General features: G+C 42.1%; 5 protein-coding genes, 1 long non-coding RNA gene and 7 other non-coding genes across 25 annotated transcripts in view; 9 read left to right on the top strand and 4 right to left on the bottom strand.

Moving 5' to 3' along the window:
• Nucleotides 1-4,439, top strand: part of shisal1b (shisa like 1b) — a 37,257-nt gene extending 32,818 nt beyond the window's left edge. For all 3 annotated transcript variants that reach the window (XM_049723657.2, XM_049723661.2, XM_049723658.2), the window contains one exon: nt 2,040-4,439. In XM_049723657.2, the coding sequence (XP_049579614.1) occupies nt 2,040 (1 nt within the window). In that variant the 3' untranslated portion in view covers nt 2,041-4,439. The remainder of the gene's footprint in view (nt 1-2,039) is intronic.
• On the top strand, nt 54-194 carry LOC125971393 (U4 spliceosomal RNA). Its single transcript, XR_007482440.1, has one exon. It is a non-coding gene; the product is annotated as a U4 spliceosomal RNA (small nuclear RNA).
• Nucleotides 406-477, bottom strand: trnaq-cug (transfer RNA glutamine (anticodon CUG)). Its single transcript has one exon. It is a non-coding gene; the product is annotated as a tRNA-Gln (tRNA).
• On the top strand, nt 1,302-1,373 carry trnaq-cug (transfer RNA glutamine (anticodon CUG)). Its single transcript has one exon. It is a non-coding gene; the product is annotated as a tRNA-Gln (tRNA).
• Nucleotides 1,650-1,791, top strand: LOC125971399 (U4 spliceosomal RNA). Its single transcript, XR_007482446.1, has one exon. It is a non-coding gene; the product is annotated as a U4 spliceosomal RNA (small nuclear RNA).
• An 877-nt stretch (nt 4,440-5,316) lies between the features above and the next one.
• parvg (parvin, gamma) lies at nt 5,317-8,982 on the bottom strand. Of its 4 annotated transcripts, none has more exons than XM_049723650.2 (13): nt 8,813-8,980; nt 8,301-8,395; nt 8,050-8,114; nt 7,399-7,501; nt 7,135-7,269; nt 6,906-7,021; nt 6,783-6,838; nt 6,683-6,714; nt 6,483-6,547; nt 6,054-6,122; nt 5,889-5,990; nt 5,735-5,807; nt 5,317-5,466 (listed from the first exon to the last, which is right to left on the bottom strand). In XM_049723650.2, the coding sequence occupies exons 2-13, from the start codon at nt 8,374-8,376 to the stop codon at nt 5,339-5,341; spliced, it is 1,020 nt and encodes a 339-aa protein (XP_049579607.1). In that variant the 5' UTR covers nt 8,377-8,395; nt 8,813-8,980; the 3' UTR covers nt 5,317-5,338. The 4 variants fall into 4 exon arrangements, with proteins under 4 accessions (XP_049579607.1, XP_049579608.1, XP_049579610.1 ...); XM_049723651.2 differs by having other exon boundaries at nt 6,683-6,711; XM_049723653.2 differs by lacking the exon at nt 6,054-6,122 and having other exon boundaries at nt 6,683-6,711; nt 8,813-8,982.
• A 1,272-nt stretch (nt 8,983-10,254) lies between these two features.
• parvb (parvin, beta) lies at nt 10,255-19,397 on the bottom strand. 4 transcript variants are annotated; one of them, XM_049723645.2, is made up of 13 exons: nt 19,192-19,395; nt 15,027-15,116; nt 14,796-14,866; nt 14,507-14,609; nt 13,654-13,794; nt 12,589-12,704; nt 12,466-12,524; nt 12,219-12,238; nt 12,042-12,103; nt 11,896-11,964; nt 11,591-11,692; nt 11,428-11,500; nt 10,255-10,575 (listed from the first exon to the last, which is right to left on the bottom strand). In XM_049723645.2, exons 1-13 carry the CDS (start codon nt 19,286-19,288, stop codon nt 10,499-10,501), a joined length of 1,080 nt encoding a protein of 359 aa, XP_049579602.1. In that variant the 5' UTR covers nt 19,289-19,395; the 3' UTR covers nt 10,255-10,498. The 4 variants fall into 4 exon arrangements, with proteins under 4 accessions (XP_049579602.1, XP_049579604.1, XP_049579603.1 ...); XM_049723647.2 differs by lacking the exon at nt 19,192-19,395 and adding an exon at nt 17,821-18,208; XM_049723646.2 differs by lacking the exon at nt 19,192-19,395 and adding an exon at nt 16,013-16,180.
• On the top strand, nt 12,987-13,058 carry trnag-ucc (transfer RNA glycine (anticodon UCC)). The gene has a single exon. It is a non-coding gene; the product is annotated as a tRNA-Gly (tRNA).
• On the top strand, nt 13,255-13,326 carry trnag-ucc (transfer RNA glycine (anticodon UCC)). The gene has a single exon. It is a non-coding gene; the product is annotated as a tRNA-Gly (tRNA).
• trnag-ucc (transfer RNA glycine (anticodon UCC)) lies at nt 13,548-13,619 on the top strand. Its single transcript has one exon. It is a non-coding gene; the product is annotated as a tRNA-Gly (tRNA).
• On the top strand, nt 13,793-20,137 carry LOC125970911 (uncharacterized). The gene is made up of 3 exons (XR_007482293.2): nt 13,793-14,195; nt 14,802-14,880; nt 20,023-20,137. It is a non-coding gene; the product is annotated as an uncharacterized lncRNA (long non-coding RNA).
• hdac10 (histone deacetylase 10) lies at nt 19,580-24,420 on the bottom strand. 5 transcript variants are annotated; one of them, XM_049723631.2, is made up of 18 exons: nt 24,227-24,410; nt 22,907-23,041; nt 22,743-22,839; nt 22,542-22,639; nt 22,370-22,474; nt 22,238-22,306; nt 22,055-22,181; nt 21,917-21,982; nt 21,798-21,857; nt 21,648-21,737; nt 21,471-21,577; nt 21,334-21,401; nt 20,995-21,217; nt 20,842-20,917; nt 20,683-20,765; nt 20,559-20,615; nt 20,017-20,489; nt 19,580-19,893 (listed from the first exon to the last, which is right to left on the bottom strand). In XM_049723631.2, the coding sequence occupies exons 1-18, from the start codon at nt 24,283-24,285 to the stop codon at nt 19,865-19,867; spliced, it is 2,022 nt and encodes a 673-aa protein (XP_049579588.1). In that variant the 5' UTR covers nt 24,286-24,410; the 3' UTR covers nt 19,580-19,864. The 5 variants fall into 5 exon arrangements, with proteins under 5 accessions (XP_049579588.1, XP_049579587.1, XP_068507162.1 ...); XM_049723630.2 differs by having other exon boundaries at nt 21,917-22,181; nt 24,227-24,411; XM_068651061.1 differs by having other exon boundaries at nt 21,478-21,737; nt 21,917-22,181; nt 24,227-24,417.
• srpk2 (SRSF protein kinase 2) overlaps nt 22,923-24,420 on the top strand; it is a 30,372-nt gene continuing 28,874 nt past the window's right edge. Inside the window, exons 1-2 of the mRNA XM_049723622.1 lie at nt 22,923-23,053; nt 23,201-23,235. The gene's annotated coding sequence lies outside the window, so the exon portion shown is untranslated. The remainder of the gene's footprint in view (nt 23,054-23,200; nt 23,236-24,420) is intronic.

Genomic DNA, 24,420 nt, shown 5'->3' with positions numbered 1-24,420 from the left:
TCTGTAGAACGTATGCGGGTTAGTGACCTGATTGTCCGGAAGAACTATTCTTCAGCTTTGCGCAGTGGCAGTATCGTGGCCTATGAGGTTTATCCGAGGCGCGATTATTGCTAGTTGAAAACTTTACCCAATACCCCGCCTTGATGACTTGAAATATAGTCAGCTATGGCAATTTTTGACAGTCTCTACGGAGACTACCTAATTCTGTTAACATTAATGTGATTAAAAATTAGGCACTTGAATGCTTTTCATGGTTGCTTTTAAACTAAATATATTAGTCATTCATTTAAATTTGCCAAAGGTGAGTACTTTTTTACTTGACTTTTTTGAAACACAACTGTATTTCAATAACCCATCAAACCAGGTCACGATCTAAACTGAGGCTGTGAAAAAAAAAAAATATCTAGGTTCCACCGAGATTTGAACTCGGATCGCTGGATTCAGAGTCCAGAGTGCTAACCATTACACCATGGAACCATGTAGAAGTATCACTGCTGTCAAATGTTCCAAACGCTCTGCTCATGTTACATGTTTATATATAATCATTGGTGTTATCCAAAGCAAAGTAATTCTCAATTGGACAAGTGACCCCGAGGTTTAGGTGACTCTTAATTGTTCCAAGTGCTGTAAGGAGCGCTGAGCGGTAAAGAAATCCGAGTGTTGACTTTTGTTATCAATCAATCAGCTTTATTGACCAAGTTTGGGCAATTTTTGGCAGTCTCTACAAAGACAATGTGTTTATTTCATAATCTATGGTATTGAGTAGTCCATATAAAAGTTTTTTGTTTACTTGACATCTTGAGTCGATAGATTAAGGCACATATTTGTTCAACCTTGTGAAAGTACTGCATGCTCCATGTTTTAATTCTGTCTTGAGTCACATCTCTTTTCCCTCCCCGATTCATCTTCAAAGCGTGCCTCTATATTTCATTCGGCTGCGTTATTAACACCAAAAAGAATGAAAATGATGTAATCATGTGAATCGAGAGCCACGCGCCAAGACCTCGCCAAAGCGCGTCAACGCTGGCCATGTGGTGCCAGTTAATTAACGCCACGATGCAGCCTGGAAAAACAAGTCGAGACGTTTTCCAAATCAATCCCTTCTGGCTTTGCCGCAAGCAGGCGGATTTGAATATTTCGCATCTTTTATTGGATGTTGCTACACACAGAGAGTGCTGCATTATTACAATGTCTTTCATGTTCACTAACTTTCACTCCTTTCTTTGCCAAAACTTTATTCAATGGTTCATCTCACACAAAGTAGTAGTATGGAAGATTTAACTTCAGTCTCATGCATATGTGGTTCCATGGTGTAATGGTTAGCACTCTGGACTCTGAATCCAGCGATCCGAGTTCAAATCTCGGTGGAACCTGAATTTTTTTTTTTTTTTACACAGCCTCAGTTTAGATCGTCACCTAGTTTGATAGGTTATTGAAATACAATTGCTTTTCAAAAAAGTCAAGTAAAAAAGTATATAATTCACCTTTGCCGAGTTTCCAGAAATGAAACTGTGAGTGACAAATTTTAGCTAAAAATGGAATTTGTTTTGGGACCTCCTAATGTTCCTGTTTGATCTTAAATGTGTTGAAATCGTCACTGTGCACCGTGTGGCGAATGGTGATGTGATTGTTACTGCCAATTTGAAAGTAGCCTTGCGTAGTGGCAATATCGTAGCTTATGAGGGTCATTTGAGGCACGATTATTGCTACTTGAAAATTTCCCCAATACTCAGCCTTGATGACTTGAAATATAGTCAGCTATGGCAGTTTTTGATTTGATCTCTATGGAGGCTGGATTTGTTGTAATGAAATTTTCCCGGAGAGCTTTCAAGAGGGTTGCTGCATAGCATTGAAAGATAATGGGCATATCTTCTCAATTTTAGTTCAGATGCTTAAAGAGGAATAAATTTAGCAGCTGCAGTAAATTCAACTGAATATTTAAATTATCAAAAGTAATGAGACGGATGAAAAATTGTCACCCCTTGCATCGTTTCAGTTGCCCATCCCAACTCTGTGTTTTCGTTTTCCACTTTGGACAGAGCAATGTGGCCGGCAGAAAAGTAGCGCGCCGTTTCCCAAAGGCGACCCGGAGGAGGCGACCCACCTTACAGACGCTCTGCATCCACACTTACATTGGCAGCCTCCAGGAAGTCTTTGGCAGGGACCACCCTCTGATGAGCACAAGCCAGCCGTGGACTGACAGCGGCCACGTTTAACAAGCCAGCTGAGATAGCGGCGGCCAATCTGAGCTGAGCGACTGAGGATGACGCCGTCACATTGGCAGGTTTCCAATCTGAAATGTTTCTCAGACTGTGTCACTTTGTGTTGCGTAGCTGTTAGACACGGTTTGCGATTTTATTCCTGTGATAGTCACACAATGAGCGGCGACCCCTGGAGAACACGTGATTGGTTGGGTCGATGCTGAGCATCTCACGTAGCTGCGTTTCGTTTCCTGCTGGGACACGAAGTCGCACGGCAACGACATTTTTTGATGGAGACGCGCCGCTTTTTCCTGCTGTAGCTCTAAAAATATCAGTAGATTTTTCACGTGTGATCGGTGTTTGTTATTGTTTTAGAGCAGGGGTGGGGGGAGACCTACAATGAGAGCAAAGGGTCTGCAAACAAGTAAAACCTCAGAGGAACTCATTAAAAAAAAAATAGTGTTCAATCTGTTCATAATAAATTACAATAGTAAACAATTCCATCACATTCCTCGACGACATTTTTGAAAAAGGTTATCTCAAGTGAAGCAGTAGTGAGCAATCAGGGACCCCCAAAGCAATCCATTTGGAGCCTAGTTGCCATGGTAACCTCCATCAACAACCACTCCTTGAGCAATACAATGCACGTTATACCATTGAGGAGTTTAAATACACCCCCATTAGTCAAATTAAACATCAAAAGTTAATTGTCAGCAATAATGTACAGTAAAGTGAAGGATGACAAGGTATCACGGTGCAAAGAAGTGCTACAAACACACACAAAATGCAAAATGACAATTTAGGAGGATTTTGTTCAAAGATCGCTTTGCATACCTGACTTTTTTCATAAATGTTGTGACAATAATCTGTCCCCATGTAAAATGCAGTAAAATAATTCCAGGCTTCTCAGTAAGAATTAAAAAAATATGTATACATTTTGTGGAGATGTTTTGTTTTGGAGAACAAAATTAAAAAAAATATGCTGGTTTTTTTGTATAGAATTAAAATTAAACCTAAAATTTTATAGTTGTCAGATAAATATGAAATGTGATTATATTTACAGTTTTTGGGAGAGATTTAAAAACTATTTTTTTTCTGTTCTGGTAGGGTTACACTAAAGATTGTAAATGAAGTCTCAAAATTAGATTTTTTTTTCAAAATTTTATCATCTTTGTTGTTTTCTAAATGGAAACAAATTGCTCACAAATGTGGACTTTGCATATACAAATTAAAAACTAACAATAATATTCTTTTCAAATTTAAAAAAATAAAATTCTAGGACCCCTTACCTCGATTCAACCTTTTTCCAGAAAACTGAAAATTTACACTCACCCAATTACCAGCAAGAAAACAAAAAATTGTCTTGGCATCTTGACAGTTAAAAATGACTTGAGCATAGATGCCATTTGACTAACAATGTTGTTTCTTGACTCGTACACTCCAATAATAATAATAATAATAACGCATCCGCAATCCTCCACTGTTACTAAAGTAGGTCACGCTGTGTCACCATAGCAACAACAGAGATGCTGTTCTCCAAATGACACTAAGGTAGTCGTTCTAAAACTTTAACGACTACACGCGGCGTTGTTCCTGGAGTTATCTGCAATAATATCAGTGTTTGTCGGTCGGGATGTTAGCGGCGAGTTGAGTCCCATCGGAGGGGCGAACGTTTAATTGGCTGCCCGGCGCCGCACGCTTTCACAGCCACGCCAACACATTTAAACACACGGGAGGAATAATTGGCCTGCGGATCAGCGGTGCTTTTAATTCACGCTCCCTTGCTCTTCTGCCTTCGCAGCTGCCGCCTCTGTTCCCGGCTCAATCGGGGTAACTTTTATTTTGCTGGGATTTTAATTAATTGCCAGTCCTAAAGAAGATTCCTGAAGTAGGCAAAAAGATTGTGTTCTCTCTGGGATATGATGTAAAGTGTATCATCGCTTCCCTTTCTCCCATTTTCTTGTTTTTTGTGACCCCGCCGTGATGTGACGCTCCCTGGAAACTAAACAGACGGTGAATAGAAGGGAACGCTCGTCTGACCCGCGGGTCGTCATGGTAACCGTTGCCTTACAGTTGAATAGCCACCTGTACACATACTTTTGCGAGAGTGGTAAGTGTGCGTTCCGTCCACCGTGTTGACGACTAGCTAGACTGTCGCGTGCCGTTCTCAGTTGATTGCACTTGTTGACTTTGTATCGTCACAACAGGGACAAATAAAGTTTTATCTTTTACACCGTGTTCAGGAGCCCTCTGTGTGTCCACTATTATTAACATTATTTCATCTCGTGGTAGTTTTCACTGATATTTTTCAATTTTATCTGTTCCGGATTTTTTTTCCCCAAATATGTTATAATATTTTTCATCTAATTTATATTGATTTTCCCCTCCCTCTCAAGTATTTTAAATATTATTCGGTTTTACACTTTTAATTGTTTCCATAGGATTTTGGTGTTTTTTTGTGATACTTTTTAATCCCAAGATCTTTTGATAATAACTAATAGATAATCATTTCTGATAGATTTTTACCTACGAGAAATCAACTGGCGTGACACGTCACTTCCTGTCACCTGTCTGCTCTTCATGTCACCACCCGAAAGTTTGTTAGCACGCCGCTAACAAGCCCGAACTAGCAGGGGCACTGATCTCATCCCGTTTCTGTCAATCACGCTGCCTCCGTTCCCGTGCTTCTTCCTGTGTGCCAGTAACGTGTGCGCGAAACATCTATTTGTCATCCATCAGCGCCCAAACGAAGAAAACAAACCATCCCATTTACTGCCATTGAGGAGCCCTTGGCCACATCCTGCCATGGTGAGTCTATTAAAAGTCCATTAAAGTCCATCCGCTGATCTGCTTCATCGCATTAAGTCCGGATTTATGTTGTTTGGTAAAAATGGCCACTGGCTCAAACATTGAAATAACCAATTGAATGTCTGATTGCAAAATGGCGAAGTTTTGGCGAATATGCATTCATTACATCATAAAATTTACTTAATAGAAAGACGATAAAATTCAATGATAATATCAACTTTCGGGGGGGTCTGAAAGACCCATTGTGGAGGTATTGACCCATGTAAGTAGCAGCTCTCGTATTACAGCCCTAATGCATTTCTAAATGTTTCTTGGGTGGGTAATAAGTTTTATTTTGAGTGCAATAAATGAAAGTCTCCGATAGATTTGGCAGCCATCTTCTCTTCTTGCCTTGCGTGCTTGTTAAAAAGAGCAAAGAGGACCTTCAGGGTGGCTGCCACGTCTTGAGTGACGACATCTAAAAAGAAAACGTTGACACGTTAGGTTTTTTCTTATTTTTTTTCTTTTTATTTACAGGTTGGGTTGCTTTAGCTTTACAATCAAGCACATGACGTCAGACTGAACATTAAAGCGTGCGTGGTTATTTGTAGCAGTACCTATAATCTGCCACTAGGTGGCGAATTTCTGCCCCCTCAAAGTGGGAGTAGTTGGGAAGAATGACTATTTTAGTTGCAGTTACACGCGTGTGAGTTGTAAGACATGATGTAAGAGTGTTGTAACGTCACCTCCTGCTTGAATTGATGACACGTGCAGGCCCAGATGAGTGAGGAGGCTCAGGGCCAGTGACACATTGTGGAGCTACAAGGATGAAAAAAAAATGTCGATTCCAAAACCTGACTCATTGAATAACCCGCATGAAATAGGCAATTTGGATCGTACCATCTGTGCGTGGTCGACGGGGGTCAGACTGAAGTCACAGAGAGGAATGAAGAAACCCTCGAGTTGGCCAATCAGCAGCAGCAGAATCACACCGTCAGAAAACTGCACCATAACAAAACGAAATGATTACAGTCCATTTCATCGTGATCCACGTCACGTTTGTACCTGCTTATCCAAGTCGGACACTTGCAGGCCCAGGCTGGCCATGTTCCTGTTTACAAAGCCAAGCAGTCCCTAAACATGGGAAGACATTTTGTTTTACCACTACTGCCCATTTTTAAGCACCATAAGATTTGTGTGCATGGAAATATCATAAAACCAAACTGGCTGTTTTGTTGGACACCAAATTCTTTGTGAAAACTAGATGCAGAACGCCGCGTTCTGCAACACGGTTCACACAAGGTGGGCATGAAAAACTTTCTGCCATTAAAATGCGCAAAGACTCGTAAAACCCAACAAGGCCTGAGGGTTGAAGAGCAAAAGTCCAACGAGAACGCTGCTTAATTGCCTTTCCAACACTTGAGTGCCTCTGGAGCTTTTTGTAAATTGGCACCTTTGCTCTCTTCCTCGTCTCGCTCGTCCTTGTTTCCATACCTGTTTCACCAGCGCGACCTTGTGAGCCTCCATCTTCAACAGCTGCTCCACGCGATTAGCGTCCCCTGCACGGTGGAGCACAAAAGCGCATCATTAAGACGAGCACTTCGTCTTTTTTTTTAAAAGTACCAATATAGTGTTTGAATTTAAAGTGGGGCAACTATAAATTAAAAAATAATAATTTTAGGAACGATATTCACCATCGGTTCTGCTGAGGTTCTCTGAATCGCTGCTGGAAACAAAAACAAGAAGCAATGTCATGTTCTCCTCAGATGAACAGAACTTCAGCGTGGTGGTCACCTCTCTTCCGTCAGAACCTCGGTTTGAACTTCTGATCGGATTCCCTTCCCGCTCACCTGCACGAATATCCGTGTGAGCCAACACTCGACCGGAAACTTTTTCGAGCCGGAGGTGCTGACTTACCTCCACGAGCGCAACTTGAACCTTCACGCCAGAAGGCAACTCCAGCTCGGGCTGGAAATATCTCACCATGGCAACCAGCAGATGGAGAGTGGCCAGGAGGTTTTTTTTGTGGATCGCTGAAAGAACGGCAGTTCAATTACGGAAAATGGACCCTTTCAAGGATTTTTAATTGGATCTAAAAATGGACGTCAATTCTGCGCAGAATTGTTTGTTTGTCATCATGACTCACAGCTGACGTCCCACTTGCTGTCCGGCTGGTCCAGTCTCTTGTCCAACTCCTTCATGACGGCTTCCAGCTTTCGAATCTGAGCCGAGCTGCTCAGCGCAATCTCCTCCAAGGGCAAATGCACACCGGCCAACCTGCCTGCGGGAAACAAAACATTTTAGATGATTTTAAATCTCATGAATAAAAAAAATGCTAAGTGCTAACAAAATAGAAATACGTTGAAAACAAAAATCCCAAAAAACACAACCGATGTTTTTGAAAACTGACCGAGGAGATGATGAAGAACCAGCCCGTCGTACAGATCCTCATCCAGACTCCGAACCACGATGTGCTCTTCTTTCAGAGTGCGATTGATCCAATCCACCAGTGCCTGGCCAGACAGAAACAGACGCTTTCTTTCATCTCTCCACATTGAGCTCTTTGATAGCCCTAATTAATTTCCCGAGATAAAACCAAATGGAAAAAGAACCAAAGGAACTCCTCTATATTCAATCTGACAACATACAAAGAAGCTTATTTATTCATTGGCACTTGCAGGAGACATTTTCTCCGAGGTGGTGGGGGGGAGGCTGTCATCCACGAGAGCCTGTCAAGCTGCCCCCCCCCCAACTTGTGATCTACCTCCCATAATTACCTTCATTAAAATTTCAGGCAACCTTCCACCTGACTGCCTGCCTGCCTGCTCCAAGAACGTGTGATTCATGCAGGCTGTGGAACGCAATTCTCGGCCAACCTCAAGCGTTCACGTCATTTCAGTAGTTTTTGAGTGTTTTGGTAGTGTGTGAGAGTTCGTGTGAGAGTGTTCCAGTAGTGTGTGTGGTAGTAGTGTGTGTGGGGGGGCATAAGAGTTATGTTTAAATGAGAGCGTTTCAGTGGTATGTGTGAGAGTGGTTTACCGCTGTGTGAGAGCAAACGTACCTCCTTGAGCTTCTCCAGTTTGGGGTCTTGAAGAGACGTCGGCTGGATCATTTTTGTTTTCGCAACTGTTTGGAGGACAGGCACATTAAATTAATGATAAATAATATAACATCAGTCAATACAAAGAAGAAATTACATGAGATGAAATAATAAACATGATTTAGTCGGTGATAGCAATTAGCTAATCTTCATTCAATCATTTTCTATTAGCTTCTCCTCACTACTGGTAGAATCCAAAGGAACTTACTTACCCTGGAAGCATTCAGCATCCATACATCTGTCTTCTTGTTCTTGTTCATTGTGGGCCTGAGCCACATCCGCCTCCATAGCGCCCTCTCTGGCAAGACTTCATACAAACGTTCGTTTAATCATTCATGTTCTGTAAAGAGCTCAAAATAATATATATATAAAAATAAAAGCATTTGGCACAATTCATAACTATGCAGGATTTCTTTTTCTCAGTTCTGCAAAATGTGAGAACAGCAAAGTCCAGTCTGCGCTTTATTTCAAAGGTTACTTTGAATGAAAGCTTTTGGTCCTCTCAGCTTCAAAAATGAAAACCAGTCAAAACATTTGACTTGAGTATGACACCTTGTGTGAATGGAGGCTCTCTTCCTTCATGTGTCATATGAAAGTAACACGTGGTGACAAGTCAGACCTTCACATCCTCTTTTGCAGTCTTTGTGAGGTCTCTGACTTCCTTCGTTTTCTTCAGCAAACAAGATTACGGACAAAAAAAAAATCAATTTCTCAAGCTGCTTACCTCCCCCAATGGCTTACGGCTCCCGAGAAGAAGCAGAGGGCTGAATAAATACGTTCAAGTTCAATTTATTGTGTTTTCCGATGAAGAGCTCTGTCAGCACTCGGTCGCTTTTTACAAAAAACTCAAATGTCAGCAGGTTAAAAGTGAAGCCACACACTCACTGGAGAGGATGTGATGTAGAGAACAGTAGCACTTCCTCAATTTTTGTGAGATGTGCACTTCAGTACAGTGCGCAGAATACAGAAGGAAGCGTTACAAACAAGCGTGGCACACTTTGAAAATATGACAACAGCGGAAACCGGAGATCGGAACTGTTTGTTTTATTGTTCGGTTCTTGCAGAATCGCAATCGACTGTTCGTGGATTTGTTTTTAAATATTTTGGATGGATGGATGGATGGATGGATGGATGGATGGATGGACGGACGGACGGACGGACGGACGGACGGACGGACGGACGGACGGACGGACGGACGGACGGACGGACGGACGGACGGACGGACGGACGGACGGACGGACGGACGGACGGACGGACGGACGGACGGACGGACGGACGGACGGACGGATGGATGGAGCATTCTCTTGCAAGCACAGGCAAAAACTCCAGGAAATACTCAAAGTCCCACCCCAGAACCTCAGAACCTTGAGGCAGACGTGCGACCCACTGCGCCACCATGCTGCTATGAAAGACAAAGTTCACACTGTAATCTTTTAGTAAAGTCCCATTAAACATTCCTACCAACGCTGTTTCCAAATGAAAAGACCGAGACCCGACACTGGGCGAGTTGGAGCACTCAAGGCAAAGTGTGTGTTGTGTTGTGTGTGTGTTAGCACATCAATTGTCGTCCCATGCGTCCAGCAGCTTCCATTAGACCGACCAAAACAGATAGGAAGTGCAGAAATCAAGCTAAGGTGAAAAAAGGGACTACCTGACAACCAGATGAAGGGGCAATTTGGAAGGGGGGTGGGGGGGTTATGTGGAAGGTTTCCATAGCAACAAAGAAGGGAGTTCTAAAATAAACCTGACATTCCTTTGCCCAAATTGGTGGAATGCTTGTGAGGCAGCGCTAACAAATTGTCACTTTGGTGATTCCTTACAGCGCGTTGACTCATCTGCTCGTTCAATAATTCAGCCAGGCGTCAGAATGCGCAGCTTGTCTTCCCAGTGGCGCCAGCGGGCGAGGGGGGGCGGTAGCTTGAGATCTCCGGCCTTCTCTCGGGGCTCGTCTGAAAGGTCAGTCGATGGCAGGCCTCTTCGACTGCGGCCCACCTGGGGTGGCGCCGTTTTACAAAGCGTTCGTTCGTCATCTAACGTGAGCCGTTTTTTTCTTTTCTTCAAACAAAGATGGCGGCCATCTGTTCAGACTAGTTGCCAGCCCACATGCAAATAGTTACGAAATTTGATCTAAGGCTAGTTTGAAACTTTAAATTAAGAAAAAAAAAGTAAAACATGTCTCCTTTAATATTCACCCAAAAACTTTGAGAAAGAATTTCAAGCATTTTGGTTAGCACTTGTGTGTACATTAAAGATGTTTTCAAGTTGATGGTTGCACATTCAATAACTTTTCGAATAAATAGGAATTAAAAAAAACGTACAGGAGATGATTTTTTAAAAAAAAAATGCGTTCCCAATCGTCTCTGACACAACCGAAGAGTCCTTGTTTGTGACCTCACAGGCGAACATGCTGTTACTCGGAGTTCTTGTAGTTGGTGAACAAGTTGTAGAGGACCCTGAGGGTGGACTTGAGGTTCAGGTTGACCACATCTGCACAAAAGGTCCATTCATCAAGCCATTAAATTCCAGCTCCTCAATTAATGTTCCCTTCTTCATATGGAGCGCAAAGTAGGCCAAAATATGAATTTCCTGATAATTACCATAAGATACATTGCGATTGCATCCACAGGGCTTATTTGCATATTGTAATTTTCTCTGCAGAACTAGGACCTTGGAGATAAATTGTTTTGGTGAAGAACAGCAGAATGGGCTGCAATTAGGATTCAAGGTTAAACACGAGTTGGATGCAAACGACAACAAGAAAAAAAAAAACATCGTCCCCGTGGAGGTACGATGCTGTGAGGGTAACAAAAAGATGAGAAAACAAATGAACTCGATTGTTTTTCTACTTTAGGAAGGTCTGAATGGATGACAGCGAGCTGAAACGCGAGCCCCCGCTGATGATAATGTCATAAAACAAATGTATCGCTTTATTTTTCCATTGCGGCCCCTGACTGAAATTGCTTTAATGGCAGCAAATGTTGATTAACCTTTAAGTATTCCATCCGTCACGACTATTAGATTTCTCTTCAACCTAATATTATTCCATCCTATAATATGATCTTTTTATGTATATTGATGCACGACGTGCTACAGCCTGCCGATGGTTCATTAAATTATAAGACAGAAAAGTGATGGTTAAGGTCCGTTTAGCTTGGCGCTCGCTTCAAATGTGACGCGAGGTTTCCCTCTAGTGGAGAAAAGCAGTATTGCAGGAACTGGTCTTTATAAATTTCTTACACCAAAAAGTACTTCCCAAAAAATTAGCCAAGCCAAGCTTCAAATAATATATATTAAAAAATAATATTTGTATTCCATAAAAAATATTTAACATTGCATTACCTTCTGGTCTGGCTTTGGGTTTTTTTAGGCCGCCATCTTGCATGAGCTCAAAGGCGAATGCCACATTGTGGACCTGATTCAAAAGATGTCATCTCAGTTTGGAATATCGTTCACAACGTGCAATAATGGACTTTTTTTTTTCTTCATGAAGGTCAAAAATCACCTTCTGGTCAAAGTTCTCTGGGGTGAGGAAGAAGTTGTACAGAGGTACGAAGTAGTCCTCCAACAGCCCCATCAAGAGGATCAGGTAAACTCCATCAGCAAACTGAACACAATATTACATCATCACAGTGACTTGATTTAAGAGTTGAAATTGTTGCATGACCACGGTCTTAACTCAAAACATTTCATAAATTTGCTTCCAGTATTCCAATAGACGTTCCAAAAGTTGAATATATGTGCAATTCTCTTCATTTTAAATTTCATTTCCACTGAAATGATGGTGGTCATGTGAGAAACTTTGAATACCTGAGATTCCAGCTCAGTGACTTCCAGGTTCAACTTGTTCAAGTGCTTGTTCACAAAGGTGATGAGTGACTAAGGGGGCAGCAATCAGATCATTTAATGAAAAAAAAAAAAAATCTGAGTCTGAATTTAAAACGGAATTTTCTTACCGTTTTGACCACATTGAGTTTATCAGGCGCGTGATCCAAAAGCGTATCGAAAGCATCTCGTTCTGTTGAAGCAAACAGATATTTATTTTGAATAAGTAAAGCATAATCTTACTAAATTCGGATTTTGGAAACTTTACATAAAAATCACCATAATACATAGAAACTATCACTACTTACCAAATCTCCCCATCATCATTCTGGAAAGGAAACAAAGCCAAAAATTCAGTTTGCTACGTATGTTAGTGCAAATTTAAGATGACAGGGGAACCTCGATTTATGCATTGTACTGCCCCCTGGCGGCAACGGCACACACATGAGAAATAGCAACACGAGCCCCATTGATACTGTTGAATTCGTTGCGTTGGAATACAACATAGAATAATGTTTTTCTTGTAAAAATATATTTTTAAAAAAAAGTGCTCACTCGGTGGTGCTGGTCAGCTCCTTGTTGACGAGGGCCGTCTGCAGGAGGCCATCTCGCTTCTGCTCAAACCACATTGAAGTGACGTCACATTGCAACGTCACACGCGGAGCACGCACGCCTCACCTTGACGACCACCACCTTGACGGAGACGTGCTCGGGCAGCCTGATGGCCGCCTGGAAGTGCATGGCCAGCGACACCAGCAGATACACGATGGCTACCAGGTTCTTGCAGTGGATGGCTGCAAAAACATTAACGCTGAGGAGATCGACTGTAAAGCAACTACAAATATTTTCATTGCCTTATTAGAACGAAAATAAAAAGAGCGGCAACCACAATGTTATTAAATGGGTATGAATCCAAACTGCATTGTATGTTAAATTCAATTGTACATGTGACATCATTCACGAAAGCTCGAATTGACTGCGTGGGTGTGCCCAAAGAAGTGACTCGTGAACGCGTGACGTGGCAGGAACGCTCTACATTTCCTCTTAAGAGACTTCCCACGCTCAGTTTGCATACAGCGTTGGTGGTATAGTGGTGAGCATAGCTGCCTTCCAAGCAGTTGACCCGGGTTCGATTCCCGGCCAACGCAGTTGTTTTTGTAATTTCTGTTAAAAACAATATTTTTCGTCGTAGTTTATAACGTAATGTTATTTTTGAAGGATTGTTTTGTTTGTATGTCTTTGCAGATGCAGATGAATGAATAACAATGTGAAAATGCAACTATCGGTCGTGGGTAACTGGGGGGGAGGAACAAGCTTTCTCAAGGAAGCTGCTGTATTCAAGAAGCGTTGGTGGTATAGTGGTGAGCATAGCTGCCTTCCAAGCAGTTGACCCGGGTTCGATTCCCGGCCAACGCAGTTGTTTTTGGATAATTTCTATAATTAATTATTTTTGGTCATAGTTTATAATTTAATATTATTTGTTAGGATTGTTTGGTTTGTTTGTATTTATGAATGCAGATGAATGAATTACAATTTGAAAATGCAACTATTGAAGTAAGTTTACAGTAGATGACTGGAGGAAAAAAAAATGCAGTTTCTCATTGAAGCAAATGATAATAAGAAACACTGCCACAACAGCGTTGGTGGTATAGTGGTGAGCATAGCTGCCTTCCAAGCAGTTGACCTGGGTTCGATTCCCGGCCAACGCAGTAGTTTTTGGATCATTTGAAAGAGAGCACTCACAGTCAACACTCCACTCAATGGACCAGCCATGGGGACGCAGCAGCTCATTAACAGCCTCCAGAACCGTCTGGAGCTTCTGCTTTTGGCCAATCTCCGACTGGGTCACTTCGGCCACGTTCAGTTTCCGCCCTGACAGCTTTTCTGGGAGGAGAACCGTTTTTCAAATAAGACTGTCTTTGTTAGTGCCACAATGAGACTTGGACATAAAAATAAATTTACTATGGTGCAACCAAAAACTTTATTTTCTTTTTTTGCCCCAAAGGCTCATACGGTATCAAACCCTAAAATACTTTAGCTAAACGACCCTAAAACTAATTCCCATTCACTAACATTGTATCCTAAAATCACGACCGATGCAATATTGTTTTGGCCACTACGTCCGGCGGTGGCGCTGCAGGCACCTTAAGGGACAAAAAGTAAGCGGTAACAGGAGACGGTTTGACGTTTTCCACAATTATCTCACGTCAAAGTTGTAAAAAGGGCCTGCTAGAGAACTGTAAGACTGGCTCCTTCAAGATGCGCTTCAGATTGTGCGTAAGAAAGTAAGTTCTTCTCGTTGTTTTATTCTATAAAATACCCGCCTCTTTGCCTGTCAATTAGTGCTACGCAATATGCTTTAGCATGTTTAAAAGAAAGCTATCGGTAGCGCTTGTGTGTACATCTCTAAGCTGCACTACCTTACGTAGATATTGTGTTGTGATATTTACAGTATTTAGACATTAATACTATAAATGAAGTTAATTATAAAAAAACCCCGCACATTTTACTTACCGTATTAGTGTGGACTCTAATACCGGTAACACGTAATGGACACTAGAGGGCGCCCACGAACGCAGAGGACAACCTGACTCACCAAAAAGCTTCTGCAGCACTTGTCCGTCATAGCAGTCCTCCTCCAGGTCTTTCACGATGATCCTGTCCTCCTCCAGCTCACTGTTGATCCAGTCAATCAGCACCTGTAGTGTGCAGTGGATAGAAAAAGTCTACACACCCCTGTTCACATGTCAGGCTTGTGTGATACACCAGAAAATAAGACCTAGGTCATTTAAAAACGTTTCCCATCACTCTTGTGAAGTAAATCCTGTTCACCTCAAATTCCAAATTTCTAGAAATATTTTTTGAGCATTTCTTCTTCTTTTTACCTTCAGCAAATCTTTAAACTTGGGGTCATCTCGCGAGGTCGGGTCCAGCATGATCCTCTCGGCGTTCTCCTCTGGCAAAGACAAGGTGAGATCATTTTTTTTCATCCCCTTCACACATGTTGAGTGCAGACATGATCCCATGTGAGAATTCAGTTTTTTTTTATTTTTTTTTTTTATTGCATGTAAATTAATACAAACAAATAAAGTACATCAAGAAATGTGTGTTGCTACCTAGCAGAGTGTCCTCGGGATGGACGTTTGTCCCAGAAGGAAGCATTGGAGCGTTGATGGCATTTTTGCCTTCCTCATGGAGGTCACTCACTAGTCGCACGGCAACACAACACAAACACACACACAGACACACACACATAGAATGCACCATGAGTAATGTCCAACAGCAAATAGCACCTAAATATAAATTTCATAAAATAAATGTTATCTTGATTCATCAGCATTTATATAGTTATTTCCTTTTACTGTTAATGTCACTGCTTCTGTTTTCCCCCAAGATTTTTTAAAAAGTACTGCCAGAAAGACACTTGGTCACTTTTTCCACGGGCCACATGATGTTCCATCAACAACTTTATCTCTTCATGTTTCCTGTTTGGCTACAAAAACGAAGCCTTCAGCAATCTTGCTAAAAAACTGGCGTGTTTAAGTGCAGACAAAATGGAGGAAATAAATAAAAGTAAACGCCACGCAGATTGAAAGATAATCGATATCTGCTATCACAAATTGGGCTTTGCCTGCTAATGGACACATTGATTTTTTTTTTTTTTTAAGACTCCATTTCACTTGTTAGTGCGCTCTCTATTCTATAGTTATTTTATACAAAAAATAAAGTATGAATCACTGTATATTATGTCGAACAATTACAACTTCAAAGCAGTAGTAATGTACATTTGCTCGGGGGAAGGCGTCCACGCTACATTTCCGATCTGATACCGTCAGTCCTTTTTAGCCTGGAATCTTCTCATGGCTCAACATTTGGCTGCATAATTACAGAGCAGAATTGCTACATTTCATCCTAATTGCGTCGCTTCCTCCCCCGTGGCTCATCTGCTTACATTACGCCCGCTTCCGAGTCAAGTACGACCTGCATCAAAGTCGGCAAAATCCAACAGCCACCTACGTATGGACAAACCCTGAAAAGCAGTTTAAGCCCAACGACGCTTAATTTGTGAGGCACGGCCGACTTGTCATTTCTATCAAAGTACCTGGTTTCTTCCTCTTGGTACCGCAAAGTAATCCCGCCATGTCCCCACTTTGAAATTCCTGCTGGATGCACGATGCAGTAAATGCATGCACAGTTATATGTCAATATGTGTGAGGGTGTGTGTGTGTGTGTGTGTGTGTGAGTAAGGCCGAACAGTAGCTGGGGCGTGTTTATTTCTGTCACAAATCTCCTCCCCACCTCAGAGGTCTAGTTACTGGAGATGTGTGTGTGTGTGTGTGTTAAGAGTAGAATCTCCAATGGACGCTAGTGTGACGTAATGGTTGGAAATGAAAGCCTGAGTCTGTTGCAGCCTATTTAGCGCTGTTACTACTTTTATTTTGGTAGATTTCTATTTCCTATTTATTCCCACTATCATTGACTTGATAGTCAACTGGATATTTTGAAAAAAAATGTGTGTGATGGTATCGTTAGCGATATCAGTCTTATTTCAAGGTATCAGTACTTGCGACAGCAGCTGATACCAGTATCAGACGCCCTCTTGTGGCCATTTTATTATCAGGAACTGGAAATTTGAATAATAGAAAATGGTCATTCATTTCATGTAACTATAAAGGACTGTATATATTTGTGTGTAGAAAGAATTGGCGGTATCAATACTTGGTATCTCTATCGATGAAACTCAAGAATTGAGTACTGGTATCGGTCTGAATAAAAAAGTGGTATCGAATATCCTTAAAATGTGTTGACTTAATTTTAATGAACAAATGAGTTCAATTTTTACCTCGTGTGTGGTGCTGGTGCATACTCATCATGTTTTACCCCCCCCTACCCTTCATATAAAAAACTGTTTTTCTTCTTGTCTATCTGATTGTCTAACTCAGCATAAATTTTGCATTTCAATGAGCCACCAAATCAAGCCTCTGATACTTCTTACTTGCGGCAGGCAATCAATCAGGCAGTGACTCTATTACCGCTAACACAATTCCACTAATTCAATCTCGAGCAAAGCCGGCAACCCAGATAGAACATGTGAGGGGTTTTTTTTTTTTTGCTGACATTATATTACAAAAGCAAATGAACGGACAAATCTTGGAGTCAAATTACAAAATGAGGTGTAGATATTTTTACTTTATTTTATATCGTTTATTACACTCCTAGTTGTGGCTCTATTTACATTTTAGTTATCCAACTGCCTTAAGATGCCTTGTATATATTTAAACAGTTTATTATTCAAAGATGTGAGCAGCATACAAAAACAACAATAACGCTCAAGTGACCCCCCCATTAGAGCTCTGGGACAGGAGGGGGAGGGGCTGAGAGGCAGTTTACTGGTTGAGGATATAAATAAAGTGGCAGTATATGGAGGCGACAGACAGGCTCTTGAATACAGCGCAGGTTATTTACGTCGGCAGCACGAGACTGGAGAGCAACAGAAGCCCCAGAGATGACCGGGGGTTAGTAATAGGATGGGTGGATGGTTTAAATCCGCCCCCTAGTGGCGGGGAGCAGAATCTGTGCTCGCTCTGTTTGCTCAGTTTGCAATGATCTTTGCTTTTTTGAAACGTTATCTCGTTTTAAGCCGTCAAAAGTAATAGCCCGGCACAATATTTAATTTTTTTGGTTTTAGCTGTCTTTTATTTAATGTGCATCACTTTGCAAACTGTTGTGGTTAATTTAATTAAGTTGAATAAACAGAACGCATGAACAGGAGAAGCAAATGGCCACACAGAGATGAAACGGGTCATAATAAAGAAGATATGGATATTATTATATAAATTATTATTATATATAGATATTTGCCAATGTAGTCGTAAACAGGGAACCCCCCCAATTAAGAACACAACTTACTCTTTGCGGTCATCATTCCAGCAGCAACCGAGCAAGGTTTAAGTCGTACTAGTGAATGTCATCGGCAATTTGCGAGACCACATAATCAGGATGCGAACGCTCGTTCCTTATAAAGCAACTCATGGATGTGACAGACATGAACTGACACTTTGGCCTTGTCACAAAAACGCACACTTCCTGTCAGTTTGTCACAAGCAACCCAAGAAAAGTGAAAAGTGCAGCAATCTGAGCCGAGTGAGAGAAAGTCAAAATGTTCCCCATTAAGTTGTGGTCTTGATAACTTGACAACGGGGACAAAAAACAAGAAGACCACAAAATGCTGACATGGAAAATGAGTTTTCAGAAAAACGTTACGCAACTTTTCCCAACGCTACTCGTCGTTAGGGTGTTTCCTCTTGAGAATAAAGTCACCACGCCTGACGGAAAACCACAGCAGCTTGCAAGATGAACCATTAAAAAACATCACCTTTAAGTTCAAACGTGTTGTAAAATAAAATATACTTGAGCAATAAAGCACAAGAAATTGCAGTACTGCATAAATACAGTATATCAGAGTATCATACAGTATTGAACTTTACAAATCACATTGATCTATAACTGTTTGGCCCAACAGTAAAGTTGAATGTTTTTTTCTTGTGTAATGGCACATCCACTACAGTAGATGGCAGTGGTGCACTCATGTTTTTCCAATTTATTTGAATACTTTTGCTCATACTATGGTGTTGGCATACTTCTACACTGGTGGTCTTCAACCACCAGTTCACACCCCAGTGCCAGTCAGCAAGCCATTTGGTACTGGAATGCAAAAATAGATTAAAAAAAAAAAAATCACAGCAGTATTAATCGGAATAAACATCAGCCCATAGGAGCATATTGTAGAATACTTCAATCCTATTTAATTTTGTGCAGTCCTCGAGCAACTTGGAGCTGACCCTTAGTGAATACACACACAGGCGTTAAATCTCGCAGCTGTTTTTTTTTTTTTTTTTTTTTATCACACACGCGCGCGCACACACACATAGGCTCAAAATAAGTCAAGACAAACTCTGACAAGTGTTTAAAATGTAAATAAGGCCACCTAAATCTATTTGAACTCTTGACTATGTGGCATTATTGTGCGCTTCTATTTATGTCCTTTAGCTCACATAATAAGAGCGCGCGGTATGCTTTGTCTCGGACGTTATTGTTTGTGGTTACGAAAGAAACTAATATGAAAAACTGACGTCATCAATATTGTAAACGAGCCCGCAGGATTTAACTGGAGTGCCACGTGATTGCCGCACATATGAGCGCTAAAGGAAAATAAAAGAATATGGATGACTAAAATAAGATCATTTGGAAAAGAGACGAAAATATTAATAAATGACTTACCTTCTTTGGATTTCTTCCTCCGGACTAAAGTGCCCCCGAGTCTGCCTAGAAAAGACTCGTCTTTTTTGCTTTTGGCGGACTGCGAGCTGGTGGACATCTTTTGAGCGTGTGAGCGTGTTTGTCACACACGCCACACACGCACGCAATAGTGATGACAAACAGGGAACGGTGCCTGCGAACACACACACCGGCCAAGTCAAGGGCAGAGACGGGCTGGGGCGTACTGTGGGACGAGCATGGACCAGTGCGTCATTTCACAGCGCCTCCAACAGGCAGGACAAGGAACTACACATGGTGTCCTGATGTTGAAGTAAACTGTAGGCCTCCTTCAGAATTTGGGATCCTCGGGCATCGAATTATAGACCCATACCACCAAGCAGACACATAATTGGATTAATGTGAATATTTTTAATTTTGTATAAAAAGATGTCACAAAACAACAACAACAAATGGTTCATTGAAGATTTGTAAATGTGTCCTATGGCTCAGTCAGCAGGGATTGACTCTAGTTTACTATAAAAAATAAAATAAAAAATATATAAAAAAATAAGAATGGATGGAATATGAATAGACACTGGCAGTGGTCCTGTGGTTAGCATGTCTGCCTCTGCCTTTGGCCTTCCTATGTGGACCATGTTCTTGAAATGGAATGGAAGGAATACATATTAAAGCTTCAGTTGTCCTCGCTTCCACTTTCTTGTACTGTTTTGATGAGAAAATAGCACAATAGACTTTTAAATGAAATATTGACGAGATGGTACGTGTGCATGACGAGCGCTCAGGTAACCAACAGCAGCTTGGCACTGACTGTTATTTTGCCTTCACCTGAAGTCCTCAGCAGCGTCCAGTCAGCCTGAAGGTGGAGTCTCAAGCGCTCCAGTGCCTCAAGATCTTCAGCTAATGGAGCAAGAAGTTGCCCCAGACTTGGCGCGGGACTCCCAGAGAGCCTTTTCATCCTCCTAAAATGGAAGCCAGGTAAAAAAAAAATCCTTCTAATCCATCTACTGCTGCCTCTTCTCCTCACCTGCACCAGCACAAGCATGTGACCGCGAGCCAGGCCGCCAAGAAGGCCGACCAGCTGCTGCCACGCGCCTTCGCTGGGGCCATCTGTGCCGTGAAATCGCGCCAGCAGCACCAGAGCGGGGTCGTACTCGTAGGCCAAAGGCAGGAGGAGCCCGAACGTGGCCTGCACCAACCCTGACGTTTCCCCGCAGCCGTTCTTCAGACTCACAGGTATGTAATGTTTGCACCTGGGCATCTCTAGCGCCCCTTTGTGGATGTCTACTGTAAGTGTTGTCCTAAAAGACATGATCGGTGAAGCTCATTTCATGATGATAAATACACGACGAAGTAGAAATAATATTCACCCATCTTCTGGCAGGTGACTCAGGACTCCATTGCCTCCAACGCATACAACCAAAACGCTGCAAAAAAAGAAGAACTTATTTTTGTTGCTAATCCAGTTAGCGTTGCATCCACTTTTGTTTTTACCGTTGTTTGAGAGCGGTTGCATGCTTGATGACGGTCTCCAGTGCCATGGAGACGTCACTGACCAAGGCCAAGCCATTGCGGATCTGGTCGGGGGGGAAAATAGTGGCAATATTTTGGAGGGAAAAGCAGCCAGTCATAATTTAAAAAAAAAATATTGACCTCATTTTTCTCCATTTCCCCAACAAGTGCAGTAAGACTGGATAGTTTCGTGACAGCATCACTTTCAAAATTCTCTCTTATTGGACAGAGCGAGAAAGATCAATCATTAAGGAGCTCTATTTGTTTGTCCGGGTGAAAAAAAGAAAATCGCACTTGGTTGAACGCGAGCAGGCATTCTGAGGCAGGTGGAAGCGTTCGCAGCCATCCGGACAATCCACATCCTCGGGGATCACCACCGCCGTGCGTACGGGAGGCGCGACACACTTCTCAGGCTCGGGCCATGAGATGTTGTCTTTGCCTTCAGCTGTTTCACCGCTTTGGCGCTTTTCTTCTAGCTTAATGCGCTTCGTGCTGACGTCCGAAGGGGGCGCTTCAGCTGGAGTAAGGTACAAAACTATTTCACTCAGGGGTTCGATATATTTGATGTGTTTATGAAATAAATGAACCAAGAGTTGGTATTTCCCTTCAAGGTTCCCTTCATCGGTCCAGTACCTGCATGCTTCAGACACGACCAATACTTGCGATGAGCTGCGCGCACACACTGAACCGACTCCAGCGTGCTGAAAGAGAAACACAGTAAGTCACGCCGTCATGCGTAAAATCAAATTTCCTACATGGCGCGGCTGAACCTCTGACAGGGTCCTTGAAGGTTGGTTGGCCGGGGCGCCGGATCGCCCAGTAGACTTTGAACCGTGACACACACGGACTGGCCGAGAGAAGTCAAGTTGTATCCACCCTGCCAAACGTTTGCGAGATGCTATCAACAAATTCAAATGCTTCTTGAAAATGTAAAGAATGTATCCGACCTCCAACACCATGCACAGTTTTCCCTCGGCGAGGTTCATTAGAAGGTGGGTGAGGTGGGCGAAGACGTCTGGGGTGGCGCACATTTCACCCTGGAAAATAATAATAATTGATAAAAATGCAAATTAAAAAGCACAGCGCTTCGAATGTACCTCTGGGTCCCCAATGGCAGAGTCAAAGCCCGCACACACCAGCACCAAGTCCGGGCAAAACTGCAAGAAAAATCACTCAGGTCCAGTCAGCCCCGTTACTTTCCGTGAATTCGTCTCACCTGGTAGGCGACGGGCAGAAGGACGTGACAGAAGACGGCAAGATAGTCCCCGTTCCGCATGCCAACCTGGACACAGCGGACATACGACGCTGACTGGAAAGTGAATGGAAAGGTTGGCAAATTTTGCGTGTTACTGACCTTGTTCCACGGCACATTGATATTAAAGCCAGCACCTTTGCCCTCGCCGACACTGTCATAGTCCGATTCTCTGAGTTCAGGCCAGAACTTCTGATGCTCGTAGCGGTGCCAAGAGAAATAAAGCACGCTGTGGAAGGAAAGCCATTGGAAATTCTGATCACATCGAAAGAAATCTGTGCCAACCTTGGATCATCCTCAAACGCATACTGCACCCCCTGACCGTGATGTATGTCCCAATCAACAATCAGCACCCTGGGAAAAAAAAAAGTCATAAAATAGAAAGACAAGCTCCAAAGATGCACTTGACCTCGTTACCTTTGAGCGCCGTACTTTCCCTGGGCGTATTTGGCTGCTATGGCCACATTGTTGAACACGCAGAAGCCGTTGGCGGCACTGCGCATGCTGTGGTGCCCTGGGGGTCTGCTCATGATCAAACACACGAGTCAATGCGTTCAAATCAAACTGAGACTGGCTTAAAAGTTCTTACCTGACTAGAGCCATGCCATTTCGCACCCTCCCACTCATCACGGCGTCCACCAGTTGCAGTGCGGCTCCCGCTGCCAGTAAGGCGCAGTGATAGCTGTTCTGTAGCACAAAAGTGGAAGCTTTAAAATGGCTGCTGAGTAATTTGGAACTACTACTCAAGTTTTCCACAATGTTCCATAGCAACAATGTTAATACCACTCACTGGGTGGAAATAGACGTAGCCATATTTCAGGGTGAACTCCCTCAGGTCTTCCAGAGTCATGTACGGCGTCTTCTTCACCGCTTCCAGGTACTCCTCGCTAGAACATTTTTGTGGAACTTCAGAAGGCATAAAAAAATGATGAGAATTAGAAGTTCAGGACTCACCTGTGAATCAGGAGAATGTCGTCGTCTGTGGCTTTGCGGACGGGTACGGAGATACATCGAGCGGCCAGACCGCTCTGGACCAATGCTTCATAACTCGCTGTCAGACGCTCGGGCCTCTCGAGCTCACAGTCTGGACTGGAAGTGCAGGTTTGAATTTGTATGATGTGTTTTTATGCTGCTGCTAATCAATCATAATTATTTATATTATGAAATTCTGCAACAAGCGTATGGGTTAATTTTATTTTTTTGTTCTTTGCATTCATAATTATGTATATCTATTTTCATTTCATACAGCTGAAGAAAATGCTGTAGGTCTGTTTCCAGCCAAGGTCAGTGTGTTTTGCTTACAATGTTTGGTATTTGCATAGCTCTTTATTTAAATCAGTTTACATTTACTGCCATGAACCTGTAGGTCCATGTTTCTCTGCTAAAGTAAGCCTGTTTTAGTTTACATTTGTTATTTGCACAGCTCTGATTTTTAAAATGTAAGCTATTCTTATTATAGATTTAAAAAAAAATACTACACACTTACTAAACACTTTGCACATTTTGTTTAAAATACTGATATATATCGTATATTGCCATAAAGTCTAAAAATACCAGGATATCAGTTTTGGTCCATATCGCCCAGCCCTAATTATCAATCATAATTTTATTCCTCCATTAATTTTGTCGTATCTGTTGATTTCATCTTACTTTACAGTTATGAATGGAAAACCTATGACATTAAGAAAAGACGAAAAATATTAAATGAAATAAAAACATTTTGACTGTACATTTAAGTAATGTCTCAAACAAAATATCAACCTAAGTGAAATAGAATAAAAATAGAATGCGATTATTTTGCACAAAGCGTATATAAATAGTCCCACCAGAAACAATATTGCGATAATGGGTTCCGACCATTTAAACGCAACACCGGGTAGCTGCTCCCGCACGGCATAACACATAAACTTTCTTTTTTTATTTTTTATTTTACCACATCCATCAAATATATTTACCTTTATTCTTTGGAAAGAAATAACACGTTTAAAATACTGGTCACGATTCCCTTACGGTGCACCAACCTAACTCAGATATCTGAGCAGCAACAACAACGATATAAAACGCACACTTTTCCTTAACCCAGCAACAATATATGTACACGCGTAAAAAGATGCAATTTTTAAAATTAAATCAAAGAAACCACTAACGAAATAACGCTCCTTGCTAAAAAACCTGGCAGTCGTTGTTGCGCTGCTGGACCGTTGTGCCCACCAAGCAAGAACTTGTGTCGGACTTATCAGCCAAATGGCTGCATACTTGACATCTCATACTTACTCCAACCAAAGCAGTTTGTAGCGGGTCATCTCCTCGTCGTAAATTAAGGCTGTTCCCATCTTAGATGTCCTGCAGTCTCCTGGAAAAAACTAAAAAGCACAGATTTCTGAAGCCGAGCAGGCGAAACCTTTTTATGGGTCACAGCGTCCCCCTCGAATATAAAACGGTGCTGCGCTTTGCTTCAAAATAAAATA

This window comes from Syngnathus scovelli, chromosome 6, assembly GCF_024217435.2.
Source record: "Syngnathus scovelli strain Florida chromosome 6, RoL_Ssco_1.2, whole genome shotgun sequence".
Taxonomy (NCBI): Eukaryota; Metazoa; Chordata; class Actinopteri; order Syngnathiformes; family Syngnathidae; genus Syngnathus; species Syngnathus scovelli.
The sequence above is the reverse complement of the archived record's forward strand: the minus strand, read 5'-3'. Positions and strand labels throughout refer to the sequence as shown.